Source organism: Tamandua tetradactyla, chromosome 8, assembly GCF_023851605.1.
Source record: "Tamandua tetradactyla isolate mTamTet1 chromosome 8, mTamTet1.pri, whole genome shotgun sequence".
Taxonomy (NCBI): Eukaryota; Metazoa; Chordata; class Mammalia; order Pilosa; family Myrmecophagidae; genus Tamandua; species Tamandua tetradactyla.
The window spans coordinates 19476196-19497531 of NC_135334.1; the positions used below are offsets into that span (position 1 = coordinate 19476196).

Below are 21336 nucleotides of genomic sequence, written 5' to 3' on the forward strand. Positions count from 1 at the left end.
AGGTCCTCTGTTATCTGTAGCCTTAAACCCACCTCCCAGCACTCGTCTAGGCCTCGGTTAGGCGCCTTGCTAGATGGCCTCTCTGGGGTCCACCACACCCCTTCCTGCCTTTACTGACCTCCCTCACTCCTGCCCCTCCATGCCCGGCTGACCGGGATTCCCCATCCTTCCAGACCCCGGCTGGTGTCCCACCTTCTCCAAAAGCTCTCCCCCCACTCACCTTCATCTCTGAACTCCTATGGAACCTTATCCTAAATCAGTAATTTACACACAGTGGACTCCTGAGACCTCCCTTGTTTTCTTCTAGTACATTTTATGTTTTTTACATTTAATCTCTCTCCTGCCTGGATTTTATTTTGCAATGAGGAGGATTCAGCTATATATTTTTCCAGCTGGTTTGCCATCTGTCCTTTTATTATTTATTGAATAATACGTCTTCCCCCAATGATTTGAAATGATGACTTTACCTTCTACCAATGTCTGTTTAGGATTTGGGCCTATTTCTCTATTTTCTCATTTTTCACTGGTTGGACTGTCTGTCAATGAGCCAGTTCTAACTTGCTTTGCTTACTGATGCTCCACAATACATTTTAACATCTGGGAAGATGTACTTCTGATTTAGAGATGCCCATTTCAGGGATTTTCGTCCTATTTCCCCAACTAGACTCTTAGCTCTATACTTTTGACTTTTGACTGTTCCATGACACCTGCTTCTGTGCTGAACACATAAGCAGATGATTAAGTAAACATATGATTCTTGAAGACAAACTTTCAAATTCCTTATACTGATTTTCTCCTTCTCCCTTTTCCCAAATGAAGGACTGAGAACTGCAGAATGGTGACTGGGCTCCCACATAGGTTTCCACTATGGCTGTGAAGGATTCTCTCACTGCGGCCAGGAGACAGACCGTGCACTTGTGCCCCGGGCAGATGGGAGGACGAGTGGGTACCCCCAAGAAACACTGTGGGCAATAGAACAGGTGTGGGATTTGGGATCAGTCTGGCCTGGGCTTGCGCCCAGCTCTGCCCCTAACTAGCAGTGCCCCCTGGGGCAGGTTACTTCCCCTCTCTAAACCCCTGTTTCCCCATATGTAAAGATATTATCTCCCTCATCAAGTACTTGTTAAGATGCAAAGGTCCTTGGGAAAGCTGTTTAATTTCTCTGTGCTTCAGTTTCCTCGTCTATTAGATGGGACTATTAATTGTCCTGACTTTACAGAGCAGCTGTGAGGAAGAAACGGATCTCTACCTATACCACGCTTACAATAGTGCCTGGCCAATAAGTATTAAACACATACACACATACATAGACTATTCTTTATTATTTCCTTCTCATACTGCACCGTCAGCATCTATTACTCTGATTTAAGTCCCCCATTAAGGGGCTGAAAGAATCTTAAAGAGGGGTGAGTAATTAAGACAATTTACCACCCCCTTTTCCCTCTAAGCCCATTTGTTCAACTTGGGTGAGGAGGTTTTCCAAAGTAGTTACAAATAAGGTAATTGAGTAATAAATTATCCCATTGATAGGAAAAGCCAATATCATTGAAAGACACCAGACTTCTGCCTTGTTACTAATAAAGTGCAAGCTTAGTGGGCAATTCTGGTTTAACCCCTTTTGCTCCTGAAAGCACCTCAAACATGTGGGTATTTAATTGGATTAATTCTTTGTAGATGGGACGAGTGAAGGAGACCTTCCCTCACTTCTCAGAGGTGGAAGTCATGTCAAATAGGTTGCCAAAAACCGTATTCAAGTGAGGCTTTCTGGGTTCACCCATCTTAGGCTGAACGGCTGGGTTAGGAATCAGTCTCCACAGCCATTTCTGGTTCTGAAATCCAAGATGGAAAACTAAGCTGCCTCCAGTCGTGCCTTATCTTCCATCCCCATCCACATGCCCTCTTGAAAGTATATAATTTTTTTCCATATTTTGACTTTTATTTTTGCCATTCATTACCGCCATCTCCTCAGGTACTCTCTCTTTTGGATCTTTGGCCCTGTCTTGAAATGCCAAGGTAGGGGAAGGCCAAACCTCCTTGGGATGGGAATGGTTCTCCGCTTCCTGCTGGCCCTGGCTAGGGTGCAGTTTGGCTAAGACTTGCAATTCAGCACCTTGTCTAAGGCAGGGATGGGACCCAAGCTAGGATGAGGCAGGACAGACTGGTCCCTGAGTATCATGATAGAGGCCCCCATTATTTGTCTAAGCCTATGTGTAAAGAAGGCAACCAACTCTGGACAGAACTCTGAGGAGGTGAGAGAAAGGGGCTACTTATAGGGGGACAGGAGGACAGGAAACATTTCTTCATCTCCCTTATCCCTAACTGAGCTCTGTAGGGGTAGGGGAAGCTTCTTTCGTGGAGGTAAAGGTTACAGGACCTGCTGACTCGATTCGTTATCCCTCCATGAGTGACAGAAATGGAGACCTATAATTTGAAGTAGTGTCCTGGCATTCGTCACCTCTACAGAGCGATTCTCCCCTCTGCATCCCCTGCTCACTGAAGCTAGAAGCAATGTTTTCTGACATACACTATGCACCTTCATAGCTACCCCTCAAGAGTGGGGTAGCCACAGGGCACGGCTCCGGGTGAAGAGGGAGAATTCCCTGTAGTAGGACTCAAGAGGAAACAGGCAGAGTCTGTCTTTCCAAAATGGTTTCCCCACCCTGCACCAGTTTTAGACTCTGGGTTCAGAGCCTGGTTTCCTGATTTAGAGGAAGGCAAGTTCTCCATCTCTACTGTGCTGACCCCAATGAATCCAGAGAGGCTCTGGGCATTTATCCAGCAACTGACTTTTTTTAATAGGCTTATTTATTTTATTTTAGTCACCAGAGGCCAGTTAATCTGAACAGCCACCCCCTACTGCCCTACGCCCCCCCACCCCACCTCCCCAGGCTCTTCACTCAGGGACTAAGCCTGGATGAAATGGCATTGGCTTCTCTTCCATTCCCTCCCCCCAACAGACTTCTTCCCTCCCCAATCTACATGAATCCAGTTATGTGGAATGCGAACTAACTGTAAACATTAAACCACAACACCGTTTCTGGCTTTTCACTCAAATCTCCCTTTTCTAGGAGGAAAAGGAAGTTTATTCTCTGGAATCTCTGTTGAATCCTTTATTTGAGCTCTATGAATTCAGCACCAATTTGTAGCCTTTTTTATATAGTCCGAACTTCTAAAAGAAATTGGCTATAGTTAATGAGATAGACATGGGAAAATAGATCCAGGAAGGTTGACCAAAGACCAACAGCAGTTTCTCTTCCCAACCTTTTCCTATTCTGATGTGCTAAAACACAGGCAAATTATTCCAGTACGTGGTTCATCAGTATAGTGTATAGATTAAGACTTTGGGTTTGGGGCTTTTGAAGGTCAAATCCTGATTTTGCCACTGAGATTTTATGACTTTAGGCGAGGTACTTAACTCCTCTGAGTCTCAGTGTCTCCTGGCTAATTGGGTTATGGAGAAGATTAAACGAGAGAATGTTGAGAGAGTGTTTAGCACTGGACTTGGCTCAGAGCAAGCCATTAATATAACCACAAAAGCACTTAGCAGGAGTGGTGTAAGCTATGCATTCAATTGCCTAATTTGATCCTCCTAAGGTGTCTGTAGCATAAATGGTGTAGCAGTTTTATTGCTTCTCTGTGAAGAGGTAAACTCAGAACGAGGAAGGAACAGTGAATTGCTCCCAGGTCACACAGATTTTTAAGGACAGGGCTAAGGCTGGAATCCAGGAGCTCTAATCCCTTTTCTAATGCTCTTAACATTCTACTCTGTTCAAAAGTGCAAAAACTGATGCAAGATATACATGAATCAAACTGAATAACCTATTTGGAAAACGTATGTAAATTATTGGCACAATGATGGGCCCATGAGGTTCCTGAATTGACTATTAACTAACTAAACTCATTACTCTTTTGCCAGCTTTTTATTGAATATTCACCGAGTCCAAATATCATGCATGGGGCTCTGGGCTTTAATACATGATCTTACTTCATCCCCAAAGTGAAAAAATAAGTGGCATTAATCCCACTTTAGAGATAAAGCTCTGGAAGTCCTGGAGGCTTACATAGCTTGTTTCAGGTAACACACTTACCACGTGCATATCATTAAAGTGCTCCACTTGATTTGCTCTGAATTCTGTGGGGTTGGAACTCTGGCCTCCCTGCACAGATCAAGCATGAGGAGAAGATGTAAAGAGCTGGGACGGAAACGGAAGGAAGGACTCACCGCAGGACGTGTAATTCCTCCAGCCGGTCACGGCGATGCCCTGGGTCTGGCAGGTGCTGGCGTAGTTCTGCAGCCAGCTGCAGGCAGTCTGCACCGCGCCCCCATCAATGCAAGAGTCAAAAAGGCAGTTCTTGTAAAAGAAGGTGGGGTTGACCTTGCTGTGACACTTAGCGAAGCCAGCGTTCTGGTTGGCGATCAAGCTGCACAGCTGCTGGACCTTGGAGAAACCTTCGACCTTGGCGCAGGAAGGGCAGCGGTCCCCGCAGCCCACCTGGCAGAAGGTGTCCCTCTTCACCCAGCTCTGCCCAAACTCACTGATGCTAGATGCCAGCAGGCCCATGGGCATCTCCAGGTCGTCGTCGGGGCTGCCGTTATAGCGGCCGCAGAGGCCGAGGGTGCGGTTCTGCAGGGCCCGGGGGACAGTGATGGACAGGAAGGTCTTCCAGTCATACACCACCTTCAGACCGAAGTCCGTCTCCACCACCACGTGGAAGCCAAACGAAAATATATTTATTTTCCCTTGTCCCAGCTTCAGGGGCAGATAGAGCCGTTCATTGTTGACCTGTAAGAGAGAGAGAGGGTTGAGGGGAGAAACACAGTTGGCCCAGAAGTTTCCCAGCTCTTGGGGTGATCCGTGGCTCCGGAGGCGGTCCCAGAGGGGGGGCTTAGGTAGGTTGAATGTAACACTGCGCATTTAGTGTTCTGACTGTCAGTCAACTGTTATTATTAGGAATTGAACTGACTTAAACGACTGTCTTTTGTGCATTAATACACCTATTTACTTCAGCGCCTTCTGTTTACATAGCATAATTTCCCCCCAGGAGTTCAACTTGTTTTCTCCAAGGTAATGAAAGGGTAATAAGAATTCAATTAACATCTAGACGAAAATGCCTAGAACTCCTGTGTTTTCTGTTTCCAGCTCTACTGTGGATTTATTGTAAGCAAGTCCCAACTTATTAATTCCTTTGGGGTTTCTTTTCCCCCTGAAAGGATGACTTGACATTGCCGTTCCCCCTTCTAGAATGCCATTCTTCAACCCATCATCTTCCCTCTCATTCTCCAGAACCCGTGCAAATGTCACCTCTTCTGTGAAGCAGGATTTTCCCAGCTTGTGGTCAGAATTAATCAGTCCCTCATCTTGGCAGCTGAAGAGCATGATTTCTACTTCTCTTGTGTTCATCTCTACCTTGAGCCAAGCTCATTATGTGTTCAGTTGCACTGTTGAAGCACACATCCCGGCCGGCCTCAGGTTAGGGTTGGCTATGTACATTTCTATCTCTCCCACAGGATTGAAGAGCACCTTGAGGGCAGGAACCAAGTTTCATGGAGCTTACAGCTACCTTCTCCTCGCTGTCAGCTGGAGCCCAGCACAATGCCTCGCTCAGAGAAGGCACTTGATGCGTGTTTCCTCGTGTGTTTCCTCCCATCTATTTTACATTCAGACAACAGGAAAGTCCCCTAGTGCTGAACTCTGGAACTGCCCTTGAAATATTTTGATTCAGAGGTGTCAAATCCTATAGACCATCACTGGGTTAGTACCCAGTGCAAAGAAGAGGTTCCCCACTCAGCCACTTTGAGAACTGCAGCGAGGGCAAAGAGGAGAGCTGGTGTTTCACCTGGGAGAAGTAGAGGGCTGCTTCTGTGGGGTGTACTAAGGTTGCTCTCTAAGCAGCAACACCTTCCCTCCTGACTGCCTTAGTCTCTCGCCTCCCTCACCCACTGCCACTGCCTCAGCTCTGAGTCTCATCGTCTTGACTCTTGAAGAATCTCTTTACTTGTCGCCCGTGTTCCAATATTGTGATATAAGTGAACTGAAGCTAAAAGGCTTGTGAATTCTGTCATTGCCAAGGAGAACCCTGAGAAAAGAATGGCGCCCCTCCCCAACTCACGCAGGTGGGCTCGGCTTCTCTCCACTCTGAAGCCCCGGGTATCCCCCCTCCATCCTGCGGTACCTGCCCCGGTTCTCTCCGTGTGTGAGAAGTGGAGATAGAGAGAGAGAGGGATGAAGAAGGGGTCAGGGAGAGAGGGAGAGGTTGGTATGGAAACGGAGCTCGATGGTGGAGGAGGCAGCTGCGGAGGAGGAAGAGAAAAAGCACAGACGAAAGGGGATGAGTGTGGGAAAGGTACCAAAATGTCTAAGTATGAGAAATGAGGCTGCAGGTTAGACTTTGAGTAGAGAGTTTTCCTTTGAACCCCTGGCCCAGGTCTGCTTCAACAGCCTCTATGGCCGCCACTCGCAGCCTCCTGCTTTATGTCTCCTGGTAGGAACTGTTCGGAAGTCTCCTCAAACCCCTCCCTTTGGTACCCCTCTGGACTAGTCACTGATGTTTCCTCTTCTTAAAATACCCTTCCCTCATCCTCAGCCTGTCCGATGTGCTCCTTCAGGCCTCAGCTCTGCGCCGTCTCCTCCAGGAAACCTTCCCTGAAGCCCCCCAGGCTGGCTCAGGCAACCTCTCCCTGTGCCCTCCTCACAGCCCTTCTGTATGTAAATTTCTTTCTTTTGTTAAGTTTTTATTAATAAAATCAATCAACATACACACGAACATTCTTAATGCATGAACATTCCATACTTGGTGTGCAATCAATGGCTCACAGTATCATCACATCGTTGTATAGTCATCGCCGTGATCATTTCTCAGAACACTGTATGTACATTTCTTGTAGCACTTCATGTTACATGGGCATGACTTGTTAAAATGCGGTCTCTCCTCCTAGACTCTGAGTTCTCTTAGGATAGAAGCTGTATTTTGATTCATTCTTACGCCCCAGGGTCTGATTCAGGAGAGGTGTCAGTACAAGCTTGTCAAACTGAACAGCTAGAGTGAGGCTCAAAACCTCACCCTTCCCTCCTGGCCACAGCACTGGCAATAGGTGGTGAAGACACAGGAGACAGGCCAGGAAGCTCCTGCAAACCTCCCCCTTGGCCTGGACCACTGGACTCTGGACTGGTCCTGGAGGGAGATGGCAAGAGAGAGGCTGTCTCTGTCGAGTGCTGGGCTGAGAAGACTGAGTCGTGGCTCCTGCATTGTACTCGGGAGCAGCTCACTTTCTCTCACGCAACCCTGTATCCTGCCCTGCTAGAAGGCTGGCATATTGATTTCTGTTTGCCCTTGTCTTCATGGATTTCCCACACCCTATGGTGCTGCTTAGGGCAGGGTCCTAGAGGGACCCTGTGTCCCAAGGAATCACTGCTATGTCACCCCCTGTTGCCGAGTGCCCCAGCAATGACCTGTGGCTCTGGCTGCATTCTGCCCTACACTTCAGTTCACAGTGTCATTCTCACAGCCATTATTCCCAAGGTTTGGGGAGAGTTAGTGACTAATAATAACATCATGGGAAAAACAAATGCAAATCACTGAATAAGCAGATCCTGTCATGCATATTAATAATTCAAAGTGATTGCTAAATCTCTCCCCTAGGCCCCCAAAGGAAAGCATCTCCAGTGCATCCTGAACTTTGTCTTCCTGTCAGCAATTTGAAAGCTACTTATTCTGCTCCCAGCTCGAGCACTGAGGGCATCTGGATAGCATAGAAAGAAGGGTCCTGGCAAGGGGTCTGTCCTCCGTGATGCTCAGTACTCTCTAATTACTTGCTCCCTCTCCATCTCCTGTGAGGAAGCCACTGACCGCATGGTCTTACGGTTTGACTCTAGCCACGAGAGCCTCTTACGAGACTGAAGGGGGATGCTAACTTGGAAGGTGAACTGATCTTCCTAACGAGGAAGGGAAGGGAGAGAAACACCCAGCGTGGAAAGCAGTGACTAGGAAGGAGAGAGAAAGGATAGCATCACAAAAAGAATAAGTGTGCATAGGGATCTGATGATTTCTATTTGAAAATATTCGGGGAAAGGTCAGAAAACAGCACATGTAGCATCAGATATCTATACAGGTAAATGCTCAGAGCAGGAAACCCAAGGCAGAAAATGGTATTTCATAATAAACCACATAGGCATTACCTATGAACAGATTATATTTTAAAAGAAAAAAAAAAACCTGTTAAGATAGAAAGGGGAAAGAGCATTGAATGTCAAGGGGATATGTAACTGCAAATTTACGAATCTAAGAGTGGAAATACATCAGATGAGGCTAAAAGGAGAAAAGGCCAACAATGATGCAAGCCACATGGACAAAATGATTGACAGATTAGTTTGAACACATATGCTGTTAATCGAATGGAGGAAAGTTATTCTCATGGGCATCTTCAGTGGTCCAGACACCTGTGGGAAATCTTATGAGGCTAAAAAACAAAACATTTGATTCATTCCTAATTTGCTATGAAGGCAATTTAATCTCTAAGATAGCTGCAGAAGTGACCAGCAGCAAAACGAAAATGACAGGACCTTGGAAGAAAGGGGTTACGATGTCATCTCACTTATGTATTATTTGGCAAAATGTTTTGCATATACTATGTGCACACATGAGGATGAATTATGAATGGCTCTTTCCCTTGAAAAGTCCGTGATTAATATTAAGGGAGTTAGACATATACCTCATGAAAAAATACAGCACAGCTAATGCAATAATGGTTACAGGAACCAACTGTTATGAGAAACACAGAGAGTCATGATATTCAAGAAGAGGAACGATGGACCTAGCGGAACAGGACCTTAGGTGCCAAGAAGGCAGATTTCCCAATGCATGTGAAAGAAAAAACAGTTCAAGAAGCTTAGGAGCCTCTTTGGGAGAGAATGGTGTTAAGGAAGTCCCAAGGAAGGACAGAAATCAGTGTCACTGCCCAGGGAACTCTTTAATAACATCCTAGGTTTTTAAAGAGCATGTATGCAAGATGAAACAGTCCCTTTAGAGATGATAAATTATGACATGGACTTGTGAGAATAATGGCATGAAGGCTAACACCCTAAATCAGCTCACCCAAAAAGTTGAAGACAGAGGCAGATGGCTCGCTTGCTAGTGTTTTATGTTCAGAGCCAGGCATTGGCTGAGGAACGGATGGACCTGCTAAGAATGGTGTGCTCAGGCTGGACGGCAGGGACTCCATGGCACTCCTCAGCCCTGTTTTGCATGTGTCTTCGAGGACAGAGGGAATTCTCTTTGGCTGAAAGAGTAGAAAGGGGCATGAAGAAGGAACTGAAGGTCCAGGTGGGTAAAGAGAGTGTTGGAGAGTTTCTGAGGGCTTCAGTGAGGATCCGTGATTCTGCAGGAATAACAGTGAAGAATGGAAGAGGCAGAGGGAAAAGGGAGGAGGTGGATTAGGACAACAGTAGCGTTTACAGGTGAACTTCTAGATGCCTCACCTGTGCAAGGCATGAGCTCTCTTTTATAGATGAAGTGACTGAGCTAGGAGGTTAAATGACTGCCCAAGGCCACACTGCAGTAGCCCAGCTAGAACTCAAACCAAGGTCTGGGCTCTCCAAAGTCTGTGCTCTCTCCAGTGTATTCTGCTGCAGAATAAAAGGCACCATTTCTAGAGCTAGCTCTGCTTCTAATTAGGTGCCTGTGACTGGGGCAAATCATTTTTCTCTCTGAGCCTAGGTTTCCTTCTCTGCAACATAATGTGATAGAAAGTTACCAGGAAACTCTGCTCTAATAGCTCACGGTTTTTCCTTGGACTCAGGGGCAACCCGATTGAGTTCCAGCCTGGTAAGTTGACACGGGACCCTGTGCCTCACTCCTGGAGGTCCGGCCTGAGATACTCACCAGCACGGTGTGCTTGTAGGCGCGGTGGATCACGATGCTGTAGCCAAACACAGTCACGTCCACCTGCTTGACCCACAAGGCCAGCGATGGGTCACGGTCCTCATTCTTGGCCATGACAATGAACTTGGGGAAAGTGTCTGAGCTCAGCCTGTTTCCCGGGGTGCACAGGATGAGGGGGCAGCTGGTCTGGAAGTCAAAGGGGTAGCCATCGAAGGTCAGGTAGTGGCCGTAGCCTGAGACGATGCAGGAGGCATCGGTGCGGGCCTGGCAGTAGTACAGGCCGCCCTCCTCCAGGCAGTATTCGTCATCCTTGCAGGGGAGGGTCTCGCAGTAGACACTGTTGTTGGTGCCGTTGCAGTAGCAGAAGAGCTGGCAGTCCAGGTCCACCCAGAAGGTCTCATTGGTGGCAAGTTGGTGGCCCTCGAAGTTGCAGCCACATTCGCTCCGGGTGACACACTGGCTGTCCTGCAGGGCGTAGCCCTCGTCACACTGACACCCCTCGGAGCAGCTATCCACACAGATGGGGCCCAGCGTCAGGGTCTCACAGGTCTCCATACACGTCATGCACTCCTCAAAATGGCTGTTCTCAGGGCACTCCAGAGCTGAGGGTGGGCAAGAGAGAAGGCAGGCTTGAGAAAGGAACAGAAGTCAGAGATGGGAGTGTGTGGGGGTGCATGTGCACATCCACATGCATGAGTGTGCATGGGTATGCCTTGTGTGTGTGTGTATCTGTGAGTGCGTATGTCTGCACATGCATACATGCTCCTGTTTGTACAGCATAGGGGCACATGAATGATACGCGATTGGTGTCACTGTCATCCTCCATCAGGGCCATCAGAGGCCCAGCGAGCCCCTCACCACGTGCTCCTCCAGTGCACTTAGCTTTGCACAGAGTGGATTCCACTCTGTGAGCATGCATCAGGCACCTGCCACCTGCTAGGCATCATCCTTGGCACTTTTGCCCACCTTATCTCAGCAACATGGAGAGTAATGTTGGTCCTGCTATCCCTGTCTTAGAAAGGAGGAAAGTGAAGTGCAGTGACTTAACTTAATCCAGCTAATAAGTAGCAAAATTGGGATTTGAATGAAGGTCTCTGGACTCTAAACTTAGAGTTCTGGAGAGTCAGGGGGATGTACTGGGGAGAGCACCTGCTTTGGGCCCAGGGAGGCCCGGGGATGCCACGAATCTTTGACATGTTAGTTAATGAGTCTGGGCTCCAGTTTCTTTCTTTCCTAAGATAAGGAAGATACCTAGCAGGGTTGCTTTGAAGATTAATAATCCCGTGGTAGAGGCTCAATGACTTTGTGTCCTTTCCTCTTTTAGATTTACCAGATTTTCCCAGGCTTTATGCAAGTATTTTTACTCTCTGACTTGTTTCATCATCTTTTCTTTTGTCTTCCATTTCTTTGCCATGGGTGCCCTGTATCCTCCTCCATCCCCTCCCCACCCTCTGCTTGGGCCAGGCTCAGCTCTGCCTCCTTGTCTTCTCCACACTCTTTCCCCTGCCTGGAATGTCCTTCCACAAAGCCAAATCAATCCTACCCATCTTTAAGGGGTCATTTCAAATAGAACTTCCATCAGGAATCCTTTCTCGATACACCAAGTTTCGGAGTTAAAAAGCCCAGCACACCAATTTATAACATCACGTGTTGCTCACGCGTGCGGGCCACCTGCCTCCCATTTCTATTACTTTGGTTTGTCAACATTTTCAAGGGCAAGGACAGATCCCAAGAGTGCAGAAGAAATCTTCCTTCAAGTCTGTGAAGTCTAGAGCTCTGATCTCCCCCCGTCTCGTGGGAGAAAAAGATCTTGCCTTTAAAACTTTCTTTGGCTCTTAGACCTCCCATTGCCCCTTAACAGTATTTTACAATTCAAGGACATGAAGGACACTACAGAGAAATAAATTGCAAGGCAATAACGGCTCTGCCCACAAGTACCAACTCAATAGTTCTGCACTGTGTACTGGAAGCAAATGTTTTTTTTCTCTGGCTAAAGGACCATCTCCACTCCCCACTGCCCTCCCCATTGACTATAGCACCATACAGCTTTGGAGTTGAAGGCTAGTTCAGCACTGATTAAATATGTCTGTATGGAGAGATTTTCACATTTTTCTCTAAATTATGAATGTTGTAACACTGACTGCAGGTTTATGGTAATAGCAAATAACATGACTTATTTAAATGGCTCTCACTTTATGATTTACTGTGTTGTCTGAATTGTCTGAAAGTCTGGAACATACAGACATAGAGTAATAAAACATCCCCCAGCCCCTCAAATGCTTCTGCAAAATTGCTTAATTGGACAGCCTGACTCTGCCAGCAAGAGGGTGGGTTAAAAATGTCTGAACAGAGAGACAGTGATTGTCTCTCTCTAGGTTCAAAGAAGATTGAATTCTGATTTGTAGCTGTTGCCCATGCCAAGACCCCCCAACCAAATCAATCCCTTAGGACCTGGAGACTTGCTTAAACAAATGCGAAGGTTCTAAGTCCCTCTCCCCAGACCCACACATAAGGTCTGGATGAGGCATGCTGGGGGTTGATTTAAGTCTAAGCCCTGGCCCTTCGCCTGAGGAAGCCATGCTCTGCGTGGCTTCTACCCACATCTCTCTCCAAAAAAAGGCACTTATAAGAGCTTCCTCCAGTTCTGCTGGTCCAGCAGAGGAATGGTGAGGAGCTATTTTCAGCAGCTATTGCACGAAGGAAGAGAGGTAATCAGCACCATCAGGAGGCTATTGCTTGGTGCTCACACTGCTGCCAAACTGTGGTCGGCGCGGTACAAAAACAGTCCAGAAACATTGCCTGCCAGCTAGGAGTCAGTAGCCTAAAAGGTTGGCACTGACACGGCCTGGCAACAAAATGGATTTGGTATGGAGGCTGCTCGGTGATCCTGTGTTGTGACCGAAACACAACTAAGACAGCTGGGAATGGAGGAGGAACAGGAATCACGTTCAGCAAGCTGGAGACAGGACAGAAGAGAAAGCTGGGAGATGGGCTAAACAGAAAGTTTTGGGAAAGTATTATAAGCGTTCACTAGATGTGGTGATCAAGAGAAATGCTGGGCCCTCTCTCCTCCCGTAGATGGCTTTATGCTCCCTGAATTCCAGCTTGCTGATTCTTAGCATCTGCTCCATTTTTGTGGGTGTATTCTCTGCCTCTTGATCAGTTTTGCTGGGTGTACTTCAACAGCCCCTCTCCTCTCCTCCCCTATGAACCACCTCATACCTGAAGATGCCACCCTTGCAGGGTCAGGAGCCATGACTGAAATTTGGGCTCAAAAAGTAAAGAGCATGGGGCCCTCCAGCAGGAAGAAGTTCTTCCTGAGTGTGGCTAAAGCTTCCAGGGCCATAACCACCCTTCCCTGAAATGACAGCCACCAAGCCCTCCACATGCTTCTCTGACTTCCCAAGCTAAGAGCTTTTAAAACTAAGGCAAGACAAGTATGCATAGGTGTGCACGCACGAGTGTGTGTGTGTGTAGTTCTTGGCTCTGTCCATTGAAAAAGCATCGAGGCAAAGCAAAGGCATTTCAATAGCAATGAGTATACCACACTCAGATCTTGGCTTCTAATAACATCTCCCACCAAAAGAAGTCAGGGCATCTTGGAGAAATGGCTGAATCCAGACTGGGCCAGGGAAGATAAAAGGTGAATGTGAAGCATCTTGTTATTCCGGAAGATAAGAGAGTGTTTAAAAAAAAAATGAACGAGGCATGCCAAAAGGACACAGGGGCCAGCTTGAAAGGCCTGCCACAGGCAAATCTGAAATAATTTTAATACCAAAAAAGTTAATACGGTGGCGCCGCCCCTGGCCTGGTACCGCCCTCCCGGGCATTTCCGGGCTGGGTCCCGCGTCTTCTCAGGTGTGGAAACTGAGGCCGAGGGCAGCCTCAATAAAGGAGACAGAGTCAGGAAAAAAAAAAAAAGTTAATCTTTACAAAATAAACCATGATAAAAATAGGAATCTATAAATCCATGTTGATGATTAGATAGAGAGATAGAGATGATGGGGAGAAGGGAGGGCTCTGAGTGCTGGATTGGGAAACCATCATTTTACAACCATTATGGTTAAGACTGATACAGGCAAAATCATTGGTGGGCACCATGTCTACGAGGGAAGTTTCCATGAGGAGCAGGATATTTTCGTGGTCTTAAAGTATCTCCTCCACAACCTGCTTGTTAATTGCAAGGGAACAAGATAAGGACTATCCTGTAGAGAAAGTCAACAGCCTCTTGACCAGGTGAGTTAGATTCAAAACCTGAATCTAATCACGAGAAGCACCAAATTCAAATGGATGGACATCATATTTCGAAGGAGGGTGGCTATATTCCTCAAAGACAGTAGTGTCATTAAAGACAAAGCAAGCTAGGAAACTGTTCCAGAGTAAAGGAGACTAAAGAGACATTTCACCTAAATGCAGCATGCGATCCTGACTAGATCCTATATGAACTCCTCCCCCAACCCCACTCCCCTACAAAAAAAGCCATATAAGGCATTACTGGGTCGACCGACAAATTGGAATATGGATATTAAGTTATTTCATCCATGTTAAATGTCCAAGTCTGGTAAGTATATTGTAGTTACGTAAGGGAATATCCTTAATCTAAGGAAATACATGGTGGAGTATTTAGGGATAAAGAGGCGTGATGTAAGCAAATTCCTTTGAAAGGGTTTATATTTATCCATGTCTTTACAGAGAGAGAACAAGAGAGAAGAGCAAACAATAAAACAAATGGGGCAAATGTTAACATAAGGCTTGTCTAGGTAAAGTGTATATAGATATTCTTGCAGCTTTCCAGTAATTTTGAAATGATTTCAAAATAAAAAGTTAAAAAATAAGCACACCTACTCAAACAGGAAGAAATATAATGGAAGACAGACATACAGATGCAGAGGATAGAATTCTATTGGTGGCAGGGCTTTCTTTTAGGGCCCATCTTTTTGGTGGGAGAGGAACGCCTGCTGAAGTCCAGGTGAGACGCTTCTTGCTCTAGGCATGAGTCCCATCCCCTCAGCCACTTGCTCTTCTAATCAAGTGTGTTACATGCGAGGTCTTTCCAGCAATTCTAATTACTAGAAGTGCTGCCACTGGCCTGCTGGATGGGGTCAGATACTCAGGGGACGAAATGAATACCCAGTAAAATGGTTTTTTACTGTGTTAAATAGCCACTGTTAGGTTTGCCCTGGGGAGTGGTGCTAGACATTTCACAGTGAACCACACCCTGATGGATCACCTCAGGTCCCAATGAATGGGTCCCTTTTTTGCCAAGAGAGATGGCACTTACAGAGCCACTAGAAAGGTTTCTGTTCATTTTCTATGGTGCAGAGATGCCAACTACTCCTTAGAAAAGGCAAGGTCTCTACCCTAAGCTAGGTAAAACCATGAGTCAATGGATGCCTGATTTTTCTGCAATGAAGTGATGTTCTATAACTGAAAATTAAAGGTGAGAAGCACTCTGGTTTGGGGTGATGGATCTTTCAGGGGACTGGTCGGACTCTAGAAGGTACACCCGACAATTAGATTGTCCTATAGCTCAATTCCATCAGGAAAAGAAACCCTGAGTAGGCAGATCCAGGGACTCATCTATTTCCACGCTCCATAGCCACCCCCATAACGCAACCCCAACTTACGGCAGAAGTCATAGGTCCGCCAGGGGCCCACCTCCACGTCGGCATTCTTGCACGCACTCGCATAGCGAGCAACGGAATCGCAGAGCTCGGACTCATTGCCCCCGCTCTGGCACAGGCGGAAGAGGCAGGTGCGGTAGTAAGCGGTGACGTTGACCACCCCGTGGCACTCCAGGAAGGAGCTGTTGGAGGGGTCGTTGATGATGCCACACCTGGAGCGGCTCCGATAAAACTTGAGCAGCTCCGAGTCGTTGTTGCAGGCCTTCAGCAGGTCCCCACACTCCCCATTGCAGATCTCCTCGAAGGTCGTCCAGCTCTCCAGGAACACAGCTAGGTTGTCCGTGCACTTGCCATTGGGGAGACAGAACTCATCACTGACATTTGCATTGAAGAAGCCACACAACCCCCCAGTGCAATTGAAGTAGGCGGTGGACAGCCGGATGTACAGCAGGCCTGTGTCCGTGTACTGGACGGTGACAACACCCTTGGACTCCACTGTTGTGCTGTTTTTGTTTCGATAAATTTCCAGCTTCCCCGAAGGATGGAAGAAAGGTAATTCCACTTCCTGACCATTCAACTGAAAAATGAATCACTATCGTCAGTACACCGTCCACTATCATCGATACGGCATACACATAGAGCACCCACATTTTTCTAGGCTGCAGAATAAAGAAATGGTTCTACTTCAGAACTATGGCTTTGAGGAGCGTCAAGCAGCTGATGGTCTATGGAAAATGTGCAGACACCAGCTGTTTCTCACAGGCGTCGCTGTTTCTTTTTGGATCCGTTTGATTGAACATATTTGCTGCTTATTTGTGCGTGTGCAAGACTCCAAGGTAGCCCTCAAACAAAATTAAAATGTGGGCAAAAAAAAACGTCATAGATGTGTGGCTTCCTTCTGTGCCTGACATTTCTATTTTGGTACTTTTTCATAGTCAGCTCCTCCAGTTTCCTAATCTTCCTGGAGCCTTCCTTTCCCTTCAAATCTTACCTTTCCTTTGTCTCAGTCCCCTGGGGAAACAGAGTGCATGTCTAGTTATCTAGCTATCCATCCACCTATGCACCTTTCACCTATCCTTTTAATAGATTAATCTCTGCCCATGTGTCAATGGGAATCAAAACCCAACTCTTTGAGTTTGTGGATGTATATACAGTAGGGTATAGACATGTTTTTCAAATTAGACTTTATGTGATATGAGATGCATGTTGGACTGAGAAGAGGGAGAAATCCCACCCCATCCCAGCTTTGCCATTACTTAGTTGGGGCCTGCCGCCCCTCTTCTGGGCCTTTAGGATATTCATATGAGAATGAGGAGTTACTTTAGATGATTTCTATGATTCCTTCTAGAACTGATGATCTATAAGCCTGGATGCCTAATGATGGATATTTTAGACCAGGTCAGTGGCAGGAGGCACCCTGGCAGGCACTCCTTATGTTTCTCCACAAGGATCTCCAACTAAGGGTTAGAGGGTCAGTACAGCACAAGGGTTAAGAGTACAGATTCTGAAAAACCCACAGCTAATATCATCCTCAATGGGGAAAAATTGAAAACTTTCCCCCTAAGATCAGGAACAAGACAAGGATGTCCATTATCACCACTATTATTCAACATCGTGTTGGAGGTTCTAGCCAGAGCAATCAGACAAGAAAAAGAAATACAAGGCATCAAAATTGGAAAGGAAGAAGTAAAACTATCACTGTTTGCAGACGATATGATACTATACGTCGAAAACCTGTAAAAATCCACAACAAAACTACTAGAGCTAATAAATGAGTACAGCAAAGTAGCAGGTTACAAGATCAGCATTCAAAAATCTGTAGCATTTCTATACACTAGCAATGAACAAGCTGAGGGGGAAATCAAGAAAGGAATTCCATTTACAATTGCAACTAAAAGAATAAAATACCTAAGAATAAATTTAACTAAAGAGACAAAAAACCTATACAAAGAAAACTACAAAAAACTGTTAAAAGAAATCACAGAAGACCTAAATAGATGGAAGGGCATACCGTGTTCATGGATTGGAAGACTAAATATAGTTAAGATGTCAATCCTACCTAAACTGATTTACAGATTCAATGCAATACCAATCAAAATCCCAACAACTTATTTTTCAGAAATAGAAAAACCAATAAGCAAATTTATCTGGAAGGGCAGGGTGCCCCGAATTGCCTAAAGTATCTTGAGGAAAAAAAACGAAGCTAGAAGTCTCACACTGCCGGACTTTAAGGCATATTATGAAGCCACAGAGGTCAAAACAGCATGGTATTGGCATAAAGATAGATATATCAACCAATGGAATCGAATAGAGTGCTCAGATATAGACCCTCTCATCTATGGACATTTGATCTTTGATAAGGCAGTCAAGCCAACTCACTTGGGACAGAACAGTCTCTTCAATAAATGGTGCCTAGAAAACTGGATATCCATATGCAAAAGAATGAAAGAGGACCTGTATCTCACACCCTATACAAAAGTTAACTCAAAATGGATCAAAGATCTAAACATTAGGTCTAAGACCATAAAACAGTTAGAGGAAAATGTAGGGAGATATCTCATGAAACTTACAATTGGAGGCGGTTTTATGGACCTTAAACCTAAAGCAAGAGCACTGAAGAAAGAAATAAATGGGAGCTCCTCAAAATTAAACACTTTTGTGCATCAAAGAACTTCATCAAGAAAGTAGAAAGACAGCCTACACAATGGGAGACAATATTTGGAAACGACATATCAGATAAAGGTCTAGTATCCAGAATTTATAAAGAGATTGTTCAACTCAACAACAAAAAGACAGCCACTCCAATTACAAAATGGGAAAAAGACTTGAACAGACACCTACCAGAAGAGGAAATACAAATGGCCAAAAGGCACATGAAGAGATGCTCAATGTCCCTGGCCATTAGAGAAATGCAAATCAAAACCACAATGAGATATCATCTCACACCCACCACAATGGCCATTATCAACAAAACAGAAAATGACAAGTGCTGGAGAGGATGCGGAGAAAGAGGCACAACTTATCCACTGTTGGTGGGAATGTCAAATCGTGCAACCACTGTGGAAGGCAGTTTGGCGGTTCCTCAAAAAACTGAATATAGAATTGCCATATGGCCCAGCAATACCATTGCTAGGTATCTACTCAAAGGACTTAAGGGCAAAGACACAAACGGACATTTGCACACCAATGTTTATAGCAGCATTATTTACAATTGCAAAGAGATGGAAACAGCCAAAATGTCCATCAACAGAAGAGTGGCTAAACAAACTGTGGTATATACATACGATGGAATATTATGCAGCTTTAAGACAGGATAAACTTATGAAGCATGTAATAACATGGATGGACCTAGAGAACATTATGCTGAGTGAGTCTAGCCAAAAACTAAAGGACAAATACTGTATGGTCCCACTGATGTGAACCGACATTCGAGAATAAACTTGGAATATGTCATTGGTAACAGAGTCCAGCAGGAGTTAGAAACAGCGTAAGATAATGGGTAATTGGAGTTGAAGGGATACAGACTGTGCAACAGGACTAGATACAAAAACTCAAAAATGGACAGCACAATACTACCTAATTGTAATGTAATTACGTTAAAACACTGAATGAAGCTGCATCTGAGCTATAGTTTTTTGTTTGTTTGTTTGTTTGTCTTTTGTTTTTTTTCTTTTTTATATATTTTTATTTTTTATTTTTATTATTATTTTTATTTTTTCTCTATGTTAACATTCTATATCTTTTTCTGTTGTTTTGCTAGTTCTTTTCCTAAATCGATGCAAATGTACTAAGAAATGATGATCATACATCTATGTGATGATGTTAAGAATTACTGATTGCATATGTAGAATGGAATGATTTCTAAATGTTGTGTTAATTTCTTTTTTTCTTTAATTAATAAAAAATAAAATAAAATAAAATAGCAAAAATAAATAAATAAATAAAAGAGCACAGATTCTGAAGGCAAACTGCCAGGGTTTGAATCTCATTTTATAGCTGTGTGTCCCCAGGGAAGGTACTAAACCTCTCTTTATCTCAGTCCTCTTTTCTGTAGAATGAGGATAATATCTATCTCATAAGATTAAATGTGATACCCGATACCTACGAAGGGCTAAGAGCAGTGCTTGGCACATACTAAGTGGTCTTTAAGTATCTGCTATTATGGCGAGCTACTCCTGCTTTATCTAATTGGAGACAATCAGCTTCAGTCCATTTCTCCACCTGACAGACTCCTATTTGGGTCTGATAGAAAGTGCTCCCGTCTCCCACCTGTCGCCCTCTCCTGGTTGGAGGCAGAAAGGCCGACTGAAGAGAACGGCAAGCGCCTTCACTTGGTGTGCCGCACGGGAAACCCTCAAAGCAGCGAGGAGCCTTACCTTGACTTCCGAGGCCCCGACTCCTCCTATCTTGACCTCCTGGTCGGCCACCAGGATCCGAAGGCCCCGGAGCCAAGCCGGCCCGGCGTCGGGCTTCTTCTTGTTGATATCAATCTCCAGGTACTCCGGCTGCTCGGGGCAGGTCTTCAGGAGGGTGTAGGAGACGTCGGAGGGGAAGGCGTAGGCGGCACCGTCGAAGGTGTGCAGCACCTGGTTCTGGCTGAGCAGGCACACGGTCTCGCGCTTGGGGAAGCAGCCCTGGTAGCCGTCCTCCACCGCACACACCTCCCCGCCGCGGCAGGTCTTGTTGAAGCAGTACACGTCCCCGCCCTCCTGGCACAGGCACTGCACCGTGCAGTTGGCCGTGGCCCAGAAGAACTCGCCCATGGTGTAATAGTGACCGTCGAAGTCGCAGCCGCACTGGTGCAGCGGGACGCACTGGCTGGTGCTGAGGACGAAGCCCTCGTTACACTCGCAGCCCTCCGTGCAGGGCGTGGGGCAGTTCTGGGAGGCCGTCAGGTCCGAGCACGTGTCGGGGCAGCTGCTGGTGCACAGCGAGTAGTGGCTGAAGCTCGGGCACTGCACGGTGGACACTGACGTAGGGGAAAAGGAACAGAGCGTGATGAGGGAACGGACCGACGCAGGCGTCCAGAATCGGGCTACGGACCAACGCCAGGCGTCCAGAATCCGCCCGCACCGAGCCCCGGAGGAACAGCCCTGTCCAGATCAGAGAGCGCCATGAGTGAGGGCGGAGTGGCCGCCACTCATTCAGGGAAGATAGGCTTAAGGTCACATCTGTGAAAATGAGCCCAACTGCATCCTTAATGGCCAATGAGCGATATAATTGAATTGTGAGCTTTTATTCTAGTTGGATCGTCTTGACCGAAATTGAATTTTTGGTGACTTTCCTAATTCGGCTAGACTGAGTAGTCAAGATTGAGTTAAGGCTTGGTGATTTAGCAAGCTAGAAACTTCAATTGATGGACATGTAAGTTGACTTGATCTAAAAGAACATGGCTTCTTCTTAGAAGGAAATGAAATCCAAATTTCAGAAGAAATGAAAAATTTAATTGTCAGAGGAGTAATCAGAAAACGTGGAATTTCTAACAAGGAAGTACTTAAAATACCCAAAGCCTACCAAGGAAGGCTATGGAAATTAATTCCTGCAATATTAAAAATAAAAATGAACCCTGGATGTCTGAATTGATTTGTGTGTGAGATAAAGGAACTATACCTAAATACTAGGGGGCAACCTGCAGTATAGTGAAAAGCTTGGCTGGTGTTTGTCCTCAGTTTCTAGGGAAGCAAAACATCTGAGTCTTTGGGATTTCCTGTGACAGGAGTGTCTTCTGTTCTTCCTGGTGGGCCCGCGGCCACACCTGATAGGTCATATGCTAATGAGATCATAGGGAGGGGCCAACCACACCTGCAGTCTCAGGGCAGGGCGACCCCACCAG

General features: G+C 45.9%; 1 protein-coding gene across 1 annotated transcript in view; it reads right to left on the reverse strand.

The window, feature by feature from the left end:
* TECTA (tectorin alpha) overlaps positions 1 to 21336 on the reverse strand; it is a 69038-nt gene that overhangs the window by 22554 nt on the left and 25148 nt on the right. Inside the window, 4 exon segments of the mRNA XM_077112644.1 lie at positions 4223 to 4784; positions 9880 to 10481; positions 15507 to 16080; positions 19880 to 20472. Coding sequence (XP_076968759.1) covers positions 4223 to 4784; positions 9880 to 10481; positions 15507 to 16080; positions 19880 to 20472 — 2331 coding nt within the window.